Source organism: Nothobranchius furzeri, chromosome 14 (assembly GCF_043380555.1).
Source record: "Nothobranchius furzeri strain GRZ-AD chromosome 14, NfurGRZ-RIMD1, whole genome shotgun sequence".
Taxonomy (NCBI): domain Eukaryota; kingdom Metazoa; phylum Chordata; class Actinopteri; order Cyprinodontiformes; family Nothobranchiidae; genus Nothobranchius; species Nothobranchius furzeri.
Window position 1 is genome coordinate 57,993,526 of NC_091754.1, and position 20,000 is coordinate 58,013,525.

The 20,000-nt window shown below is 41.8% G+C and overlaps 1 protein-coding gene across 3 annotated transcripts in view; it reads right to left on the reverse strand.

Annotated features, from left to right (window-relative positions):
• Positions 1-1,225: 1,225 nt before the first annotated feature.
• Positions 1,226-20,000, reverse strand: part of LOC107380983 (protein NLRC3) — a 34,398-nt gene continuing 15,623 nt past the window's right edge. For 2 of the 3 annotated variants that reach the window (XM_070544222.1, XM_070544221.1), the window contains 6 exons: positions 17,063-18,857; positions 16,802-16,966; positions 13,395-13,568; positions 9,680-9,853; positions 7,605-7,651; positions 1,226-7,476 (listed from right to left, as the gene is read on the reverse strand). In XM_070544222.1, coding sequence (XP_070400323.1) covers positions 6,950-7,476; positions 7,605-7,651; positions 9,680-9,853; positions 13,395-13,568; positions 16,802-16,966; positions 17,063-18,857 — 2,882 coding nt within the window. In that variant the 3' untranslated portion in view covers positions 1,226-6,949. The remainder of the gene's footprint in view (positions 7,477-7,604; positions 7,652-9,679; positions 9,854-13,394; positions 13,569-16,801; positions 16,967-17,062; positions 18,858-20,000) is intronic. The other variant, XM_070544223.1, reaches the window with a different exon arrangement.

Below are 20,000 nucleotides of genomic sequence, written 5' to 3' on the forward strand. Positions count from 1 at the left end.
CAGACGTGTTCCGCTGCTGAAGCCAGTGCATGTCCAGGCCCGTCTGAAGTTTGCCAGAGAGCACATGGATGATACAGCAGAGGATTGGGAGAATGTCATGTGGTCAGATGAAACCAAAGTAGAACTTTTTGGTATAAACTCAACTTGTCGTGTTTGGAGGAAGAAGAATACTGAGTTGCATCCCAAGAACACCATACCTACTGTGAAGCATGGGGGTGGGAACATCATGCTTTGAGGCTGTTTTTCTGCTAAGGGGACAGGACGACTGATCCGTGTTGAGGACAGAATGAATGGGGCCATGTATCGTGAGATTCTGAGCCAAAACCTCCTTCCATCAGTGAGAGCTTTGAAGATGAAACGTGGCTGGGTCTTCCAACACGACAATGATCCCAAACACACCGCCTGGGCAACAAAGGAGTGACTCCGTAAGAAGCATTTGAAAGTCCTGGAGTGGCCTAGCCAGTCTCCAGACCTCAACCCCATAGAAAATCTGTGGAGGGAGTTGAAAGTCCGTGTTGCTCAGCGACAGCCCCAAAACATCACTGCTCTCGAGAAGATCTGCATGGAGGAATGGGCCAAAATACCAGCTACTGTGTGTGCAAACCTGGTAAAGGCCTATAGTAATCGTTTGACCTCTGTTGTTGCCAACAAAGGTTATGTAACAAAGTATTGAGTTGAATTTTTGTTATTGACCAAATACTTATTTTCCACCCTGATTTACAAATAAATTCTTTAAAAATCCTGCCATGTGAATTCATGGATTTTTTTCACATTCTGTCTCTCACAGTTGAAATGTACCTCTGATGAAAATTACTGACCTCTGTCATCATTTTAAGTGGGAGAACTTGCACAATCGGTGGCTGACTAAATACTTTTTTGCCCCACTGTATATATATATATATATATATATATATATATATATATATATATATAATGTGTGTGTGTGTGTGTGTGTGTTATATCGGTTATAAGATATAACAGTGACAGTACTGTTGGTATTGGCTCAAAAAAAATATTGGTGCATCCTTAGTTTAAACCAGGCTCAGATGGTATTACAGGGTCCAACGTGGGACAAGAACATCAACTTTTACTGAAATTTAAAAACAAACTCTTGGCAGAATGAGGTGAGTTTTAAGGGCTCTCTGTGGGAATAAAGACTGGAGTGTGAGTGTTGCAGTTGTAAGCATGAGCAAATAAATCCCAAAAATAATTCAACTCATTGTGCTTCATTTATGTAGAAACTTTAATACACACTTTGTAACAGGATTACAACATGAAGCAAAAGCACGCACCAACAGTGAACATCTCGCCAAATCCATCCTCACAGACATGGAGAAGTGAACACTGCTGAAAATGACCCAGTCATAAACGCAGAAATGTCGTGTGGTTTTTTTTAATCCAGGATGTGCTTTGGGTCATTTTAAGGAACTGATTTCTCAACAACAAACTCTTTTTGGATTCTAGCAAAGGGACGTTTCTACTGTAACTAGTATGAATGTTTAATCATTTTACTGGATGTTAAAACAAATAAAACACAACAAAAAATATTGCTAAACAACATCTGCATTTAGGGGTGGGCGGTATAAACGGTATACGGTAGAAATGATATTAATTTGGCCAATGGTAGAGATTTTGACTATATCGGCCTATCGCGGTAGCGCATGTTGATGACATCATCAAGCGGCGTCTGTTGAGGCTGAAAGCATGGAGCCTGTGGTGGAGGAGGTTCTCGTAAAGAAGACCGGTGCAACATCGGTCATTTGGACTTGGTTTGGCTTTAAGGAGTCGGATGTGGAGCAGAACAATATAATCTGCAAAATATACCGGAACAAAGTATTAGCGAATAGAGGGAATACATCTCATTTGTTTAACCACCTCAAAACGAAGCACGTTGTGGAATACGAAGAAAGCCAAACACTGCGTCCTCAACAAACCCCCAGTCAATCGAGCGGTAAGAAAAAAGGTGGTCCTACACACCAGCAGACATTTTACAAGCATTTGCTAAAGGCACTCAGTTTGAGAGAAATAATCATCGGTGGATTGATATCACAAATGCCATTACCACGTACCCGTGTAAGGACATGGTGCCGTTTCTTACGGTGGAGAAAAGCGGCTTTCGGGACATGACTAAGACACTCGATCCGCGTTACGAGGTACCGAGCCGCAAACACTTCAGCCAAACAGAGATGCCAAAACTGTACGAGAAAGTCCGCGAGCAAGTAAAGCAAGAAAATTAATAAATGTTCTTAAAATGGCATTTTATACTGTTTGAAGTGTTTATTCTGCTGCTGTAATGTATCTGGTATGTGAGTATGTTTAGAAACAGTCATTTTTGACAAATATACAAAAGAAAGTCGTATATTGCAATATATACCGTTACCGCACATTTTTCAAATTATATCGCAATATAGGTTTTAGGCTATTTCGCCCACCCCTATCTGCATTGCACCACCTGAACAACCTTCTAGGCCAGGGGGTTTCCAATCCTGGTCCAGCAGGTTTTAGTTTGAACCCTTCTTCAACACACCTGAATTCAATCAGCAGGTGATTAACAGGCTTCTGTAGAGCCTGACGAACTGCTGCACAGGTGATTCAACCACTGACTCAAGTGTGTTGGAGCAGAGAATCCACAAAACCTGCTGGATACCGGCCCTCCAGGACCAGGATTGGACACCCCTGCTCTAAGGGGTGTGGATCAGCCCACGACGAACTTCAACCTCTAACTTAATACAGAGAACTTTTTATTCTCAAATGCATTCTCTAACATTATTGCAGAATACCATATTTTTAAATTGCATCAACTTAATTACTTTAGGATTTTTCAATGCCTAGAGGAAATAATACTAAACAGAAAGTTACAGTGCAATGCTTTGACTCCGTGTTCATTCTTGGGAAGGCCCTGATTAAATAAACACTTTTACTTTTTAACATTTTGTTAAATAATAACAGTAAAATGACAACAGCCAAACACAGGAGTAAATACTTTAAAATGTGATGAATAATGTCCAATAATGAAACGATACTAGATAATAATAATAATAATAATACATAAAGGTACAACCGACCCATGGTAAACGTATACTGTGATGCAGTAATAATAATCATGCATGTGATAAAATGAACTAGTCTTCCTCAGAACATATCTGAACTTGGACAATAGGTTTGTAACACTTTGCACGATTCTGCAAGGAAAACTGAGCAGTAAAAATAACATTTATTCCATTTCTCATAAAACAACTTTGTGACTCGATAAGGAATAGTTTAGAAGAGTTTCAGTAAGAAACAGATTTGAATCCAAGAATCTGAAAACGTGTTCCTGAAAACGGACGTGTACAAACTGAACTAGGGATGCTCCGACATCATGACTGGACAATATCTCAAGTTTTAAAGACACAAGATGACTTGTTAAAGTTTATATATAATAAAAATACAAGCAGAGGATTTCTAGAGTCGGCAGATGTCAACTTCTCCATCTTTGACTGTAAACATCACATGCAGTCTTACGCCTTGAACTCTTGACAAAACTTCATAAAAATCGCTGACCTAAAATTAGCACTCAGCTTCAACGTTCTTCATGTTTTGAGCGAACGTTCGTTTTTCAGCGAGTCCGTTCGCCTCGGATTACAGTTTTGCTTTTCCTGTTTGTGTGGAGAAAGCGGCTGAACAATAATGTGAGAAGATAGAAATTGTGTATCAGAATTCAGATAAATCCTTTGATGACATCAGACATGAAAACGAGGTCAAGGGTGAAAAAAGTGAGGAGTGACCCGATGGACTTTAAGCCCAGAACCGGCTCACTGGAGACAACATAGTCTACATTTCAGTTCTTCTTTAGCACCATGGATGAACGATGACGCTTTCACTGTGTTTCATTTGTGGTGCGCCCTCGTCTCCTCTCTCTATCTTTGCTGTCCTAGCGTGACTCATCACGCTCAAGTTATTAATCAACCCGAGTCCGATCTGACTTGTTGGGCTTACTCCATTCGGGCTTGGATCAAACAAGCGGGGAAAAGCCATCTGGAGGTCTACACGGGAAAGACCTCCAGACGAGATGCACTTGTGTGTCACCGGTTGCGTTGGATTTATTTTAGGGCCGTGACTCGATTAAAAATATTTAATCTAATTAATTAGAGGCTTTGTTATTTATTAATTTAATTAATCGCATTTTTAAAGTGTTTCTGTTTTTTGTAATTAATTAATCTAAATTAATCGCATTTTTAGAGTGTTTCTGTTTTTTGTAATTAATCTAAATTAATCGCATTTTTAGAGTGTTTCTGTTTTTTGTAATTAATTAATCTAAATTAATCGCATTTTTAGAGTGTTTCTGTTTTATGTAATTAATTAATCTAAATTAATCGCATTTTTAGAGTGTTTCTGTTTTAACTTAAACTTCTGTTTTCAACTTTAAGACACGTTGTTTGTGATTGTTTACAGAGTAGTGAGAACACGGAGCATTCTCCCAGCGGCAGCCAGGTGCCTCTCGTTTGTCTGACTACTTTCATAAACTACTGTTAGGGCACAGAATCATTCTGTCTGGTGCTTTCAGCGCTGCTCAGATGTTACGTAAATGTTAAAAATATAGCTTACCACAACTTTGGTAAAGTTTCCGGTGCCACCGGGCAGCCGCAGCTGAGACGATCACTGAAAAATGTCCGCGACACGGACTCCGTTGTTGTTTGGAAGTTTTTTTTTCCAAGTTAAGAAAAGAGGCGGACGGGTTTCCTAAATCCTGCATCAGTCCAAGCAAGGCAACTTCTTTCTGTTTTTATTCCGTTTTAGTAGCCATTAGCACTGTGCATTGTTGTGTGCGTCAGTGATATTCGGTCTACGAGGAAATCATGCAATAACAAAGGTTCCGCCTTTCTCGAAATGCAAGCTGTGATAAAATGTATTAATTTTTTAACACAACTTTTTTTCTAATTAATTAATCATAATTAACGCTTTAAAGTCCCGGCCCTATTTTATTTATTTATTTTTAGAGCTGAAACAACTAATCGATTTAATCGATTATAATCGATTATTAAAATAGTTAACAACTTTTTTAGTCATCGATTAGTTGTTTAATAATCATATTTTACCGCATAAAGTCTATTTTTACCACAATCTGACATCGGTTACAAGCTGTTAAATTTGCCGCCAGTGTGTGGCAGTAATGAGCCACTGATCTACCAGTGGAGCCGTAGAAGAAGAAATGAGCCAATGAGTGCCCTCGGTTTTCATGACGTATCACGTTACTGACGCGCATCTTGCTGTGAGAGATGGCGGAACAAGAGGAAATACGGAAGAAAATAGAAGCGACAAAACTTTAGAGAAACCCCGGACAAAAACCTCACGAGTATGGGAGCACTTCACTCTAGATGCCTTGAAAAGGCAAAATATGCAAAAACCATCTAGCATGGCACGGAAGCACGACGTCCCTAAGTGAACATTTGAGACGAAAACGTGGGGGCTGATGAAGAGCACCGCGGTCAAGTGAGCCGTCACTTGGAAGAGCCAGCCCGGTAAGTAACAGAAAATAAACAAGCTGGACTTAGTGTTTTAGCTGAGTTCGTTATACTGGATGTTAAACATGTTTTTTTGTCGCGTCAGTCTACGGTGTTCTACTTCTGATTGACTAGATGCAATCGTGAATCTCCTCCGTGTTGTGTATCATGCGCTTGCCAAATTCAGCACGTCTGTTTATAAGAATGTTCTCGTTAAGAGAAAAACGGCACAAACCCATAACTATGTTCCTCATTCAAAAAAGGACAACTCTGCGGTGAAAAATATACAGACGAGCTGTGTCCAGGTGAATATAACGCAGCATAGTTGTACGCTTTCAATTTTTAAATACAGGAGAAATTCAGAAAAAGTCATTTTTTTACTATTAAAAGGCTGTTTTACTGTCTAACGCTGTAAAACGCCTCACAACACATTTTTATCATGTTTCTTAAACAGTATTACACAAAATAAACATTTTTCACATTTTTCTAGCTAATTTAAACACTCCCGACTCAAAGTAAAAACCTCATGAGCTTCTTACTTAGAGCTTTTTAATAGTAAAAAAATTAGACTTTTTTTCTTAATATCTCCTGTTGCGGGCTATTTTGTAGAACTTAACCCTCAAAATAAATGATCACTGTATATTGTTAATTAATTCAAATAATTTAACATTGATTTAGTGTTGTAGTGTGTGTGCTGCTTTATTTTATATGTGTACTTATTTCAGTCTATTTGTGTTTCTTATGCAGAAAAAAACAAGCAACGATGGACAACTACATGGGGAACAAGACACTCACCCCCCAGCAATTCATACCACTTACAAACTCTATTCTAAACATGCTGGTAAAAGACATGAGGCCACTATCCATGGTGGAAGGAGCAGGCTTCCAGCTAATGCTAAAAAATTATTCTGGACTGATATTTTGCACTGTTTAGCTCATTTTATACTGCTGACTGTGTTCATGTGCAATAAAATAGATTGCAGTCAACTGCACAATTCTCTTATGTTTTTTTTTCTTAACTGAAATGCATCCATCACTTGTATAGGTTAAATAGCTAAACAGTAACAAACCGATTAATCGATTAATCGAAAAAATAATCGACAGATTAATCGATTATGAAAATAATCGTTAGTTGCAGCCCTATTTATTTTCTTCAACTGTTGCTGATGTCATGGGAGTCTTAAAAATCCTCTTGAATATTTCCCCCAGTGGATAACACTGAAACTGGTTAAACTGTAAAAGCCAGCCTCGCTGTACCCCCCATCCCCCCCCCCCCCCAATATTTTCTTATCGGATCTGCATGAATCCCGTAGTTGATCCATTTTGGATTCAAAAAGGCAAATTTTGCGAAAAGGTGAAGGATTTTCATGTCTGTTACATCCCTTTTGGGCAATATCGCCTTGCCTTAACCTATACCAGCGTTTCTTCACGCCTTGAGTGTTTTTCTGAGAGGGGGAGACTCAAACTCAACCCAGAAATACTGAAGAACCGCAGCAGCATTTAAATCCAGGATAAAGAGGTTGAGTGAATGTAGTTTTAAAGGTGTGGAGGTGGATCAGTGAGTCGGAGGAGATACTGTAGAAGGACAGAATGCCAGCAGGACAGTCCAAATAGACTGCTACTCTATTAGAAACAGAGGAGGAGGAGGAGACGGGTGTTTTAATATTATTGTGACAAACATAATAATGACCATCATCAGAGCAGCTCAGACTCCAGGACTGATCATTGTTTCCAAACACACAGTCTTCACTACCTCCTTTTCTCCTGATTCCTATGTAACTCACTGATATACGAACTTCTCCTTTCCACTCGACCTCCCAGTAACAGCGATCCGTCAGACCAGTTCTACACAGCAGCTGGGACCAGATGTCGAATCTGTCTGGATGATCAGGATATGGCTGGGCCTCCTCCACACGGGTCACCTTCCTGTTGTTGTCAGACAGTTTGAGTTTTCTGGTTACTGTGTTTGTGTCGATGGAGAGCTGACAGGAATCTGATGGAGAGAACAAACACAATCCAGCTACAGTTATTGATCATTTATTGACGCTTTGATGATGACTCATGAATGAGTGATGTGACAGAGTGAAGTTGGTTGCATGAATCAAATCCAAACACACTTACACTTCCTCAGACCTGGTGTCAACCATCGGACTCCAGCAGGCTCCACCCTGAAAGGAAGAGGGGGGGGGGGGGGGGTGTCAGGCCATCAAACTTGGTTTATGCTTGACGCATTTACTTTCCGCTTGGTGATGCAGCTCGCGGATGGAACGCGCTTCACAACTTGCAGCGTTTAGGGTTCGTGCGGCTTGTCTCTGCGGGGAGCCAATATTCTCCCAAACTGTAGGGGGCAGCATGGAGCTCTATGGCATGCATCCAACACTACACCATAGTAGAAGTAAAAATTACTGTTTACAACATGGCATTCCAGCATTTTTTAACAGCGTCCTCGTCTTTTCCGACAGTGCGAGCTATTTCTCTCCAAGAATTATTAACAACATGTTGATCACGGTGATCTCTGAGAGCCGAATCATACAAATGTCTGTATTTACCAACCTCTGCCATACTAGTTTTTTCCAGTCCGCCATGTTTTTCCGCGTCCGCGTGGTTAGAAAACTTCCTAGGTGCGCGGTGCGGAAATTTTGGGCCATGCGGAGGCACGGTGGAGGGGCGTGGTTGTTAAAATGACGCAATTTTGCCGCACGGTGCCGTGCGAACCTCACGGACGCGTCAAGCATAAATCAAGCTTCAGTCTCTTTCAGCATGTAAACATGGACATGACATGGTTCTCACACACATTGTTCTACACTGGTGTTGAATCATACCTTCAAATCATTCCTTTTCTAAGCTGTGGTGAATATCTGCTTTAATCCTCTGGAGGCAGGCGTTGCAGATTTGCAACGTTAAAACTAGGGATGAGCGAGTACACCACTATCTGTATCTGTACTTGGAGTGGGCGTGGCATAACACGGAAGTGGGCGTGGTCTAACCAGCAGTGGGTGTGGTTTACATCAATACATTATTTTAAATCTGAAATTGATATGGATCGATCAGAAGTTGCTATGTGTTGTTTATTTGAAAACTATTTACAGAGCAGCCTCGAAATTGAGATTAAATATTTTTGATCACAATAGTAAAGGAACTATTGCAGAACAAGTTTTTCAATAAAATCAGAACATTAATATTTAAGGGCATGAATTAATGCATCTGAACTCATGCAGTAGGAACTAGGAAATATGAAATACTAGAACCATTTTATTTTAATTTGATTAAACAGATTTTTTCTCAATGTTCTTGGCATTTTTTCCCACACACAGTTAAACAAAACAATGTTGATTAAGGTGTGAGTGAGTGAGTGAGTGAGTGAGTGAGTGAGTGAGTGAGTGTGAGAGAGTGAGTGAGTGTGAGAGAGTGAGAGAGAGAGAGAGAGAGAGAGAGAAAGAGAAAGAGAAAGAGAAAGAGAAAGAGAAAGAGAAAGAGAAAGAGAAAGAGAAAGAGAGAGAGAGAGAGAGAGAGAGAGAAAAAAAAAATGTAAAAAAAATACCCAACCGGAGCGGAGGCAGTGACTGACACAGCACATCGGCTCTGTCTTGTCAAATGCACCACGTAAGTTACGACAAAAGTTACTTTAAATATTCAACCGAAAAAGAGGCGAGCTGAGGTGAAGCAAGCACAGAGAGATCCGTTACGGTCTCTGTGTGTGTTTGTGTGTGTGTGCGTGGATGGGCCGGACGGACCGAGCTCATGGCTGCAGAGTTTTGTGTGTAGGGAGGGGCGGGTGCTCTATGTGACTGGCCAATCACAGAGCGTGAAGACAGTCAGTTACCCAATGAGGATTTCCCTTCAGCACGATTACAGATATTTACGAGTTGTACTCGTTTCATGCTCGTATTCGTTAAAAATGCTTTATCCGTATCAGATACTCGTCTGAAACAAGTATCCGGCTCATCCCTAGTTGAAACCTACCTACCTGGTTACTCCACACACGTATTTCATGAGCATTTTTAAACTCAGAAGTACCCCTGAAGGACTTTGTTGTTCGTCCTTTTATCCAAACTTATTTTGAGCCTGAGAGAGTTAAGATGTGAGGTTGGTTTACTCCTCATATCCAGCATGGAGCAGAAAGACAGAGCTGAGGGAAGATCAGAGTTCTTCCTCTTCTATCAGACATTATGTGTGTGCAGCAGGTGTCTCCATACCTGAGAGTGTCCAGTCTCCAGTGTGGATCCTTCAGTCCAGCTGACAGCAGCTTCACTCCCGAGTCTCCTGGATGATTGTAGCTCAGGTCCAGCTCTCTCAGATGGGAGGGGTTGGAGCTCAGAGCCGAGGCCAGAGAAGCACAGCCTTCCTCTGTGATCAGACAACCTGACAGGCTGCAGACACACAAAACACACAGGATGAACAACAACAACATACAGGACAACAAGTATGAAAGAACCAGAAAGAAACTAAAATTAGTTGGTGTCAAATATTCAGGGAAAAATCCCTCGCTTCGTGTTTCTATTTGGTCCAGAATTCAATCAGCCAGGGAAATAGCCATTTGATAACTTGCTTATTCTGTAAAATGTTGTCAATTCAAAAGAAATAAATATTTAACTCTTTGGTAGTTTTATTACAAGCATACATTAAAAAAGTTAGTTCAAGTCACTGAGTGAAATGGGCAGACCGATGAACGTACTTGTAGATTGGTTATGTGCCAACTAGTGATGTGTTGGTCGCGAAAGAACCGGCTGTAAGAGCCGGCTCTTTGAAGTGAACGACGGGAGCCGGCTCGTCATTGGGAGCCGTCCCCTCCCCCCTCCCCTCTTGCTTTGGTGAAAGCTACAGGCGATTGGTCAACATGTGTAACTGCGTGTCCAGACTGTCAACACACAGAGCAGTAGGGGCGGGGAAGAGGCAGGATCAGACTCAGACACACAGCAGAGCACATGCGGGTGGAGGGAGACGAGAGGGAATGAGGAGGAGGAAAAAGGCGAGCGAGAGAGAGGAAAGTGCGACGAAGACGGTGAGAAAATGAGCGGCAGAAGTCGGAAAGTGGAGATTTCTTAAAGTGTTCAGTTATTAAATCCATAGAAATGAAAAATATTTGATATATTGCTTTTTTTTACATTAGTAAATCATTTTATTTATAGTTTTGCATTATTTTGGACATAAATGTCCTCTACGCAACAGAAAATCTGAGGAGCCACTTGGGAGCCGAAAGAACCAGCTCTCTAAAAAGAGCCGGAATTCCCATCACTAGTGCCAACTTGGCACTCCAATTTCCATCATAGGGTCGACAAGCAATAGGGTTTGGGGAAAACTGGTTTGGGAATCTGAAAGTGGGTCCCCTTCTGCAGTGAACCAAATCTGTGATCAACTTCCCCAAATTTCAAGGAGTCTGGTGTATACTTGATGGCCCACCATATCCCAAAATTCACTGTTCGCCAAACAGGAGATTTTTATTTGGCTGTTCACATTACAACACCATACCATACCACCTTTATTTATATAGCACTTTAAAAACACAGCCATACAGCCGACCAAAGTGCTGAACAGTCGCACAATAACAGAGATAAAAGCATAAAACAGAGCAATAAAATACAGTCAACAAATAAGAAACAAGCCAATAAAAAAAGTTCAGATAAAAACCTTACAATGGATGATAAAATAAGAGTAGTAAAAACCAAAATAACAGCTAACTGTTAAAAGCAAGGGTAAAATAGTGTCTCTTTAGTCTAGACTTAAAAACTGCCAAGAGGATGCCAGTCGAACTGCGGCTGGAAGTTCGTTCCACAGTTTAGGACCGGCAACAGAGAAAGCTCTTTGTCCGCATGATTTATAACACGCCTTTGGTACCTCGAGGAGTAACAGGCTGGAGGACCTGAGTGTGCGACCGGGAGTATAAATCGCAAGAAGATCAGATAGGTACACGGGGGCAAGACCATGTTTTATATTGGACCCTGAAAGTGATGGGCAGCCAATGAAGGGATTTTAGAATACAATACAACCAAACTGTCATGAGCCGGGGTGAGTACTCTGCCCGTCATTCACCATCTTTGAGTTTTGCCAGCAGGAGAGGGAGCGCAGCTGATCCTCATCCGCCTGACCAGCGGGGCGGCTTTAAAAGGAGGACAGTTATCCTGACTCGACGCCGGATGATTAACTACTGACTGGTAGTCTCTAGCCCTTCGTAACTTTTGAACCTCGTTTTTGACTTTGTAAGATTTTTGAACTCGTTTTAACTTGAACTCGTTTCTTGGATACTTACCCTCAGGCTTGCTTCACCTTTGGATCCTCTCCCGTCTTGGAGAGAAAGGATTATTCACCGGTTCGCTGCCTGGATTCCTAACTCCGCTCTGCCATCCCGCTCTCCACCGTGATCACGCTCTCGCTCGGTTTCCTCGTAATCATCATCTTCCTCCATTCCACTCACCCACTTGGATTAAAGACAATTCTCCTCTGGATATCACCCCGGCTCATCTCCCCTCCACATTCATCCTGAACTTCCGCATCGTAAGTCCTGCCTACAAACATTCACTCTGGACTACAATTCCCAGTACTCACCTCTGGTTTCCTCTAGTTGCCGCTTCCTGTTTTCACCTTCCGCTGGATCGCCAGTGCGCCCTCAATTCTCCTCCTCATTTAATAAAGATTATTGTTTTACCTTTTTCCTCGCCTCCGAGTCTGATTCTGTATGTCTTGGGTTAGACACTTACCCCAAAACTTGATAAATTAGCTTCCATTGCCACCATTGTTATCAGCTAATGGTGCGTTCGCTTTCTCCTCGGAAATTCTAACTTCCCAGTAGGAAAAATCAAATGAAAAAGGACGGTAAAAGGAATGAAGATACACAGTAAATTTAGTTCACAGTAAAGATGTTTGCTTCAGTTTAATTATCAGCTTATAAAACTACAAGGACCATGTTAAAGTACAAACAGTTGTATGTTATTTATCGTGATATTTATCAAATATGGTTATACATTGAGAAAAATATATATTTAATTATAAAAGACAATTAAAATATTAAACACTCAAAAGTATCTAAAATTGGTACCGTTAAGTACCGGTATCGATTCCTAGGTACCGGGAATTAGTACCGAATCGATTCAAATGCCAAAGGTACCCATCCCTACGTTGGGTGTGAGAATGTGTTGTCCAGACAGCAGTTAGATGACTTTAAGGTCTTAACTATGTCCTCCAGTGTTTTAGCACTAATCACACTGAAAGCTGGCATTCTAGCCAGATTCTTGCTGTGTAGCTGTAGCTGTGGTCTGGTTGTGTTTGTTGGCAAGGTGGATTGAATGGCCAATCTGATGGTTATGATTTTCTCACTGAAAGTTAAAGTCCCGTTAGTCATCACACACAGGTGAAATTAATCTCTGCATTTGACCCACCTTCGTGGGGAGCGGTGAACTGCTGTTCAGGTGCACAAAAACAATCACATTTATCACTTGCTGTGTTTTATTTTGAAAGTTTGTTTTTTTTTTTGTTAAACTTACCGGCCTGCCTCTTCTGCTTTGGTTTGACTTCCTGCCAGAATTGATGCGGCTCACGAAAATATCAGAGCTCACGCCAAAACGATCGCTGCACGGCGCGAGCCTTCGCAGCACTTTGCAGCTGATGTGACCGAGCGCGTGGGTTAACAAGATTAGAAGCGCTCCTCGTTCCGCAGCGCTTCGCGACACTTCCACGTCTGGTGTGTTCCGGGCGTTACGTTACACAGGCTGAGCTTTAAACTTGGTCAAATCTAATCTTTTCTAATTTTTGCAGCACTCTTTTTTTTTCAATTTCATCTAAATTTCATCCAAAAGATGACATTTTACTTCCAATATGGACCACTATGAAAATGAACCGAGAACATATCATACTCTTTATTTGGAGTTCTAATCTGTTTACGTTTCAACTATGCTCGAGCGTGAAAAGCCTCCTTACCTGAGACATTCCAGTTTACAGTGTGGACTCCGTAGTCCGACAGACACTAGCTGGATTCCATGATCTTTCAGGTTGGTGTTACTCAGGTCCAGCCATCTCAGTCCGGAGCGCTGGGAGCTGATTAACGATGACACGGCGTCAACACTTCCCTCTGAGAGGTCCCACAAACTCAGCCTTAAAATATAATGAAAACACAAAGTGAAACATTATATTTCAGAGATAAATAATAATCATTTGCTTTATGCTGCTTCAATAGCATGGTTCCTTCTACAATAGATATACTGTAGATGTACTAAAAATCAGTTTCCACATGTTTTGTTGTGTGTAAAAGCATTAAAGCTATAATATGGAGTTTTCCCCTCAGGAAATATTTCAGATTTTTTTTTTAATCCGTAAAAGTGATTTTCTTATCATGTACTGTAAAAAAAAATTAGGCAATACGTCTTTTTTATTGTTTTTGCTTCCCTCTGTCCCGTAGAGCTCCATGCGCTTTGAACTGAGCGCCAGTCAGCACTAACCAATAGCATTAGACTACCGTTTACGTACAGATGTCAATCACAGAGCGTGCTCGAACGTTTCAGCGCGTACCTTGGTTTATGCAGAGTTGTTGACTTTACTCATGAACAAGTAAGTTTTTAAAATATAAATATATGAAACCACAACATAACGAGAGTATAAAAACTGTAAAACAATGCGTTGTAGCTACATTTTGTCGGCTAGGAGCGCATTCGTGAACGAAAGCATTGCTTTTGGCCGTAAACACAGAAGTGAAAATCACAGCTTGTTGCAATACATTTGTCAACAATTAGATGGTGCCGTCAGGTAAAATAAATAATCCTGAGTTTTGCTTAAACACTAAATAAAAAAAAATTACTTGGTTTCACATTAGAATTCATACTAAATCTCATGACAGCACAAAACGATACACCACTCTTTGTGACTGCATCATCACTGTAGCGTCATGAAGGGACTGTTTTCCCCTCTCTACTCATGAAGAACTTATCTCCTTGAGATATTGCTCAAGGCCTTTGATGCCTCTGCATCTAAACTGTTTTAACTAGCTATTTGCCTCCCCCTACAGCTCAAGAAGAAAGAAGACCAAGAACTCTATTAAATAATAATCAAATAACTTTGTTAGTCCAAATAATCATGTAAAGCTCAATGTTAAATCAATCTGTGAAATGAGTATTAATTACTTGATATTATAATCCTATGATAGTGTTTTAATCAGTAATATAACTTTAATCTACACACTAGACTGATCACACGTAATGGTAAAAATCACATGACACATTCCTTTTGTCTCTCCAATCAGAACTTTCCTTTCTGACGCGTGGCGTGGTCTGTGCGGTGTTTATGTTGTTGTCACATTCTGATTCGACCATAAATCAAAACATCTGAATTATAAAACTAATTCCCACATCACCGTTAACTCAGTGTTCAAACGTTCTAGAGTTTCGAGCCGGCCACTCGTAACTTTTTAACCACGAAGAACATTGACAAGCTGGATAATAAAACCAGTTGCAAGCTACACCTGACACAACGCTCCTTCAGAGTAAAAGCTGAACTCACTGACCCTTCAGGGTCCCGCTGTTGCTGTCAAACACCTGTCGCTTACCTGGAGGCAATCCAAAGACTAGTCTGTCGTACCGTACGCTTTTTCACCGGCTCCGGTACCAAAGGGGGGTCCGAGGACCTGGCATTCTGGATCTACAACGGAGGTCTCCAACAAGGGTATGTAGCACGGCAAGATAGCGTCTGAATGTGGTTTTTGAAACTCCGACTGTAGTTTAGAGCAAAAGACATTCGCTCCCACACAGAACTAACACTTCTCCGAAAACAAGAGTTCTGATAACAACATTCCACATTTATTACACCATCCATCTTGCCTCATTCACCTCTAGATCCATTCATCACACAGAGCGTTTAGTTATAGTTAGCCTTATTTTAAATTGTTTAGAAATAAATCTTCTTAAACTTTAAAACTTGTCTCTCTCTGGCGTCTGAAGCGAAGTTCGCTGCACTTCTTTCCTCTGTTCTAAATGACTTGGACGTGTCTTTTAACCCACAACAAGAAGAAGCACTACAAGCCTTTCTTCTAAAGAAAGATGAATGCGCCATTGCCAGACGCCATCTTTGACTACAGCTAAAAGTTATCATTCTGCCTTTTTTCTGATTGGTTATTTTCGAGCTAGCTAGTTCCACCTCTCATGGTGCTCTCTGCCTTTGAGTAGCCAGACTCGTCCTCCGTGTAGAATAGACAGTGGGCTAGTCGAGCCATGGAACCGCACCAATCAAAGTCAGGTCTTGCTGAGTAGGTTCTAGTGGAAAAGGGCCGTAAACAGTAGAGCTCAAATGTAACATAATGTAAAGTAGCATTGTAGCCAAGAAGCATCGTGGCAAAGGAACCTTAAATGATGCATTATTTATGCCATGCATGCACACCCCTGAGTATATTTATACTTATTCTGTTTGCCCTCAATATTTTAAACAGCCATTCGAGTGTTGTTTTAATCATTTGATAAAGCACAGCTGTTGTTCTGGGCTCATAAAAAAAGTAGTGAGAAGAGTTCTGAAGCTAAGAAAAGTTAAGAGACTAAAACTTGAAATATATGGAAAATCTTTTTATTTTTTTGATGAAGCAAGACCTCAGATTTACTCAAATCTCTAAGTCTTCTGGATGTGAAAAGTATTTCAAATGGTTACATGTAACTTTTTTGTTGGTGGTGTCACAAATCAAATCTGTGTGCAAAGTAGTTTTGACTGAAAGAGTGGAAAGAATTTGGTTGATTTAGACCCTGTCCACACGTAGCCGGGGATCTGCCAAAACGTAGGTATTTTTCTACGTTTTGGCCTGTCATCCACACGAAAACGGAGTTTTTTCACACGAAAACGGATCTTTTTAAAAACTCCGGCCTAAGTGAAGATCTGCGTTTTCTTCGTTTTGGGTGTCTGCGTGTGGACAGACAAAACCGGAGTTTTAAGGTGCGCAACGTCACTTTCCGCGAAAAAAAAATGCTGACATCACGTGTGCGACCTGTGTTTACACTGGCCGACAGCATCGATGTCCTCAGAGCTGCGCTCGCTTTATCACTTGTCCAAGCGCTTTTTGCTTGTTTGTTTTTGCAAGCGGAATTACTGCTCCTTGCGGAAGACCACAGACAAAGGACGAGGTATGAACGGGGGAAGTACTGCCGCCTACAGGTCTGGCATGTCCTTAACAACGTATTTATCCGGGTACGTGTGGACAGAGTTTTTTTTTAAACGAGGTGGTGTGGATGCAAGTTTTTGGAGGGGCGGATATTCGTTTTAAAAAAAAAAACGGCTACGTGTGGACTAGGCCTTAAAGTCCTGAAATGTTCATAAAACATTTATCACAGAAAAATGTAATTTGAACACAATCTGACCTGAGAGTTTTGAGTTGACAGTTTGGACTCTTTAGTCCATCAGAAAGTGGCTTTACTCCTGAGTCATGGATCCTCAGGTCCAGGTCTCTCAGACTGGAGGACTGGGAGCTGAGAACTGAGGACAGAGCTACACAGCTTCTCTGGTAGAGGGTGCAGTCACTCAGTCTGAAGAGGAAATCAGAGCAGAAGGAATCAGTAAGTTTCTCTCCTGTAAAAATGACAGTAACAGATTTAGAAGCATCCTGCTGGATCTGGACCTACAGAGCTTTGTTGGAGGCTTTGACCACTGGCAGCAGCCTCAGAAGAACCTCCTCTGAAGCAGAGTATTTCTTCAGGTCAAACACATCCAGATCTTTTCCTGATGACAGTAAGATGAAGGCCAGAGCGGACCACTGAGCAGGAGACAGTTTATCTGTGGAGAGACTTCCTGAACTCAGAGACTGTTGGATCTCCTCCACTAGAGAAACATCATTCAGTTCATTCAGACAGTGGAACAGGTTGATGCTTTTCTCCGTGGACTGATTCTCACTGATCTTCTCCTTGATGTGCTGGACTGTGTCCTGATTGGTCTGTGAGCTACTTCCTGTCTGTGTCAGCAGGCCTTGTAGGAGAGTCTGATTGGTCTGCAGTGAAAGACCCAGGAGGAACCGGAGGAACAGGTCCAGGTGTCCATTTGGACTCTCCAAGGCCTTGTTCACAGCACTCTGGTGGAGGCACTCCAGTGTTGGTTTCTTAAAAGCACTAGATACCTCAGAGTTTGTTAGATGTTCTTCCATCAAGTTGACTCCAGACTTGCTGAACGTCAGATGGACATAAAGAGCAGCCAGAAACTCCTGAACGCTTAGATGGACGAAGCAGAACACCTTGTCCTCGTACAGTCCTCCTCTCTCCTCTCTAAAGATCTGTGTGAAAACTCCTGAGTACACTGAGGCTGCTCTGACATCGATGCCACACTCTGTCAGGTCTGACTCATAGAAGATCAGGTTTCCTTTCTCCAGCTGATCAAAAGCCAGTTTTCCCAGAGACTCAATCATCTTCCTGCTCTCTGGACTCCAGTGTGGATCTGTCTCGGCTCCTCCATCATACTTGACCTTCTTGACTTTGGTCTGAACCACCAGGAAGTGGATGTACATCTCAGTCAGGGTCTTGGGAAGTCCTTTTCTTCTGATTTTCAACACATCCTCCAGAACTGTAGCAGTGATCCAGCAGAAGACTGGGATGTGACACATGATGTGGAGGCTTCGTGATGTCTTGATGTGGGAGATGATCCTGCTGGCCTTCTCCTCATCTCTGATTCTCTTCCTGAAGTACTCCTCCTTCTGTGGGTCAGTGAACCCTCTGACCTCTGTCACCATGCCAACACACTCAGGAGGGATCTGATTGGCTGCTGCAGGTCTTGTGGTGATCCAGATGAGAGCAGAGGGAAGCAGGTTCCCCCTGATGAGGTTTGTCAGCAGAACATCCACTGAGGTGGACTCTGTAGCATCAGTCAGGATCTCCTTGTTGTGGAAGTCCAGAGGAAGTCGACACTCATCCAGACCATCAAAGATGAACGCAACCTGGAACTCTTCAAAGCTCCAGATTTCTTTGGTTTCAGTAAAGAAGAGATGAACAAGTTCCACCAAGCTGAACTTCTTCTCCTTCAGCAGATTCAGCTCTCTGAAGGTGAACGGAAACAGGAAGTGGATGTTCTGGTTGGCTTTGTCTTCAGCCCAGTCCAGAGTGAACTTCTGTGTTAAGACTGTTTTCCCGATGCCAGCCACTCCCTTTGTCATCACTGTTCTGATTGGTTCGTGTCTTCCAGGTGGGAGTTTAAAGATGTCTTCTTGTCTGATTGTTGTTTCTGGTCTGGCTGCTTTCCTGGATGCTGTTTCGATCTGTCTGACCTCATGTTCATCGTTGACCGCTCCAGTCCCTCCCTCTGTGATGTAGAGCTCTGTGTAGATCTGATTCAGAAGGGTTGGGTTTCCTGCTGCAGCGATTCCCTCAAACACACACTGGAACTTCTTCTTCAGAACAGATTTAAGTCGATGTTGACAAACTTGACTCAAAGGTTCTAAGTAAAAAAAAGAAAATCACATATTTCAAAACAGTGATAATTTTTTTGTGTCACACACTTTTTTTTTATTAATTTGCAGTGGTCTCAAGCAGGTAAAAAAAGAGCTCTTGTGATCCTGCTTTATGGGATAGAGGTTTTATATATATATATATATATATATATATATATATATATATATATATATATATATATATATATATATATATATATATTCAACAAAAATATAAACGCAACACCTTTGTTTCTGCTCTGACTTTTTCATGAGATGGCCTTGAAAATCTAAAATTCATTCCAGATACATAATATCACCATTTCTCTCAAACATTGTTCACAAATCAGTCTAAATGTGTGATAGTGAGCACCTGTGCTTTGCTGAGATAATCCATTCCATCTCACAGGTGTGCCAGATCAAGATGCTGATCCGACATCATGAGTAGTGCACAGGTGTACCTTATACTGCCCACAATAAAAGGCCACCCTGGAATGTGCAGTTTTGTCTCACAGCAAAATGCCACAGATGCCACAAGCATTGAGGGAGCTTGCAATTGGCATGCTGACAGAAGGAATGCCAACCAGGTCTGTTGCTCGTGCACTGAATGTTCATTTCTCCACCATAAGCCGTCTCCAAAGGCATTCAGAGAATATGGCAGTACATCCAACCGGCCTCACAACCGCAGATGACGTGTAACCACACCAACCCAGGACCTCCACATCCAGCAGGTTCTCCTCCAAGATCGTCTTAGACCAGCCACTCAGGCAACTGCTGAAACAATTGGTTTGCTTAACCAAACAATTTCTGCACAAACTGTCAGAAACCAATTACATGCTTGTCGTCCTCTTCGGGGTCTTGACCTGACTCCAGCTCGCTGCCGTAACAGACTTGAGTGGGCAAATGCTCACATTCGATGACGTCTGGCTTGTTGGAGAGGTGTTCTCTTCACGGATGAATCTCGGTTTTCATTGTTCAGGGCAGATGGCAGACAGCGTGTGTGGCGTCGTGTGGGTGAGCGCTTTGCTGATGTCAATGTTGTGGATCGAGTGGCCAATGGTGGTGGTGGGGTTATGGTATGGGCAGGCATCTGTTATGGACGAAGAACACAGGTGCATTTTATTGATGGCATTTTGAAAGCACAGAGATAC